General features: G+C 38.9%; 1 protein-coding gene across 1 annotated transcript; it reads left to right on the top strand.

Annotated features, from left to right (window-relative positions):
* The first annotated feature begins 10 nt into the window (after positions 1–10).
* Positions 11–1,675, top strand: LOC145719027 (uncharacterized). Its single transcript, XM_081810539.1, has 8 exons — positions 11–92; positions 296–382; positions 547–630; positions 746–829; positions 939–1,022; positions 1,136–1,219; positions 1,331–1,414; positions 1,526–1,675. The coding sequence occupies exons 3-8, from the start codon at positions 585–587 to the stop codon at positions 1,621–1,623; spliced, it is 480 nt and encodes a 159-aa protein (XP_081666665.1). The 5' UTR covers positions 11–92; positions 296–382; positions 547–584; the 3' UTR covers positions 1,624–1,675.
* Positions 1,676–1,699: the final 24 nt, after the last annotated feature.

A 1,699-nucleotide genomic window follows, 5' to 3' on the forward strand; every position in this document is an offset into this window, starting at 1 on the left:
CTTTAAAGTGCCTGAGGTGCCCAAGGCTGCTGTTCCAGAAAAGAAGGTGCCTGAAGCTCTTCCTCCCAAACCGGAGAGTCCTCCCCCTGCAGGTAATGTCAGAGCCATACATACTAGGGAGAAAACTGTTATTCTAGCTAGAAAATTATGTATATAAATACGACAACATAAAGGTGGTATGATTCTAAAGAAAAGAAAGTCAGAAGTTAATCAGAATATCTTAGTGTATAATGACATGGTACAGTCAGCAATTTTTTTCACCTTTTCTAAACACAAATTACCAATGTCTTTAAAGTTCCTGAGGTACCACCAAAGGAAGTCATCCCTGAGAAGAAAGTGCCTGTGGCTCCTCCTAAAAAGCCAGAAGCTCCACCTGCTAAAGGTATTTATTCTTCCATGTGTTGTTGGTCACCTGTTGCAGGGGGCTGGGAAAAGTGTATATATAGATGCGTCTGCCCGTCTCATAAACTGTATTTGCTTGGGTAAATGTGTTGGCAATATTACCCCATTATAATCTCTGACTAAAAAATACTAATATCTTCAAAGTTCCTGAAACTCCTAAAGAAGTTGTCCCTGAAAAGAAAATGTCTGTGGTTGTGCCCAAAAAGCCAGAAGCCCCACCTGCTAAAGGTATTTATTCACACTGCCCTGTTAAGAAGAAAAAATATTGTCTTGTGTTCTTCCTAATCATTGTAATATATGCCTTCACTATTCATAAATTCTAAAAATACTAATATCTTTTAAGTGCCTCAAGTTGCTCAAGAAGTTGTCCCAGAAAAGATAATTCCCAAGGCACCACCCAAAAAACCAGATGCCCCCCCTGTCACAGGTACATGTTAGCCCTGACCTCATTTTGAAGAAATATTACTTTTCTCAAGAATAATTTTAGCCCATTGCTCTTCAATAACTTAACTTTAAAACTACTAATATCTTTCAAGTGCCTGAAGTTGCTCAAGAAGTTGTCCCAGAACCGAAATTTCCCAGGGCACCACCCAAAAAACCAGAAGCCCGACCAGTTTCAGGTATTATTCACTCGTGTCCTTACCTAAAGAAGAAATACCTCTTCTGCTCTTGGAAATATTTTTAGTCCATTGACCTCATTAATCTAAATGTAAAACTACTAATATCTTTTAAGTGCCTGAAGTTCCTCAAGAAATTGTCCCTGAAAAGAAAGCACCAGTGGTGCCTCCTAAAAAGCCTGAAGTTGCACCTGTTACAGGTACTTGCCACTCACCTCAGATTTAAGAAGATAAAACACTTCTGCTTTTGAAAATGCTTTATTCTAGCAGTCTCATAACCCCTAAGTGTAATTTTACTAATGTTTTTTAAGTGCCTGAAGTTCCTCAAGAAGTTGTCCCTGAAAAGAAAGTGTCTGTGACACCTCCTAAAAAGCCTGAAGTCCCACCTGTTAAAGGTACTTGTCACTCACCTTAGACTTAAAAAGATATAACCCTTCTGCTCTTGAAAATGTTTTGTTCCAACAGTCTCATAACCCCTAAATGTAATTTTACTAATATCTTTTAAGTGCCTGAGGCTCCCAAAGAAGTTGTCCCTGAAAAGAAAGTGTCTGTGGCACCTCCTAAAAAGCCAGAAGTCCCACCTGTTACAGGTATTTATCACTGACTTTAGGCTTAAAAAGACATTAGCTCTTCTGCTCTGGAAAATATCTTGTTCCAGGAACCTTCATAACCCTTAAGTG

Source organism: Leptonychotes weddellii, unplaced genomic scaffold, assembly GCF_054177405.1.
Source record: "Leptonychotes weddellii isolate Sample4059 unplaced genomic scaffold, ASM5417740v2 HiC_scaffold_28506, whole genome shotgun sequence".
Taxonomy (NCBI): Eukaryota; Metazoa; Chordata; class Mammalia; order Carnivora; family Phocidae; genus Leptonychotes; species Leptonychotes weddellii.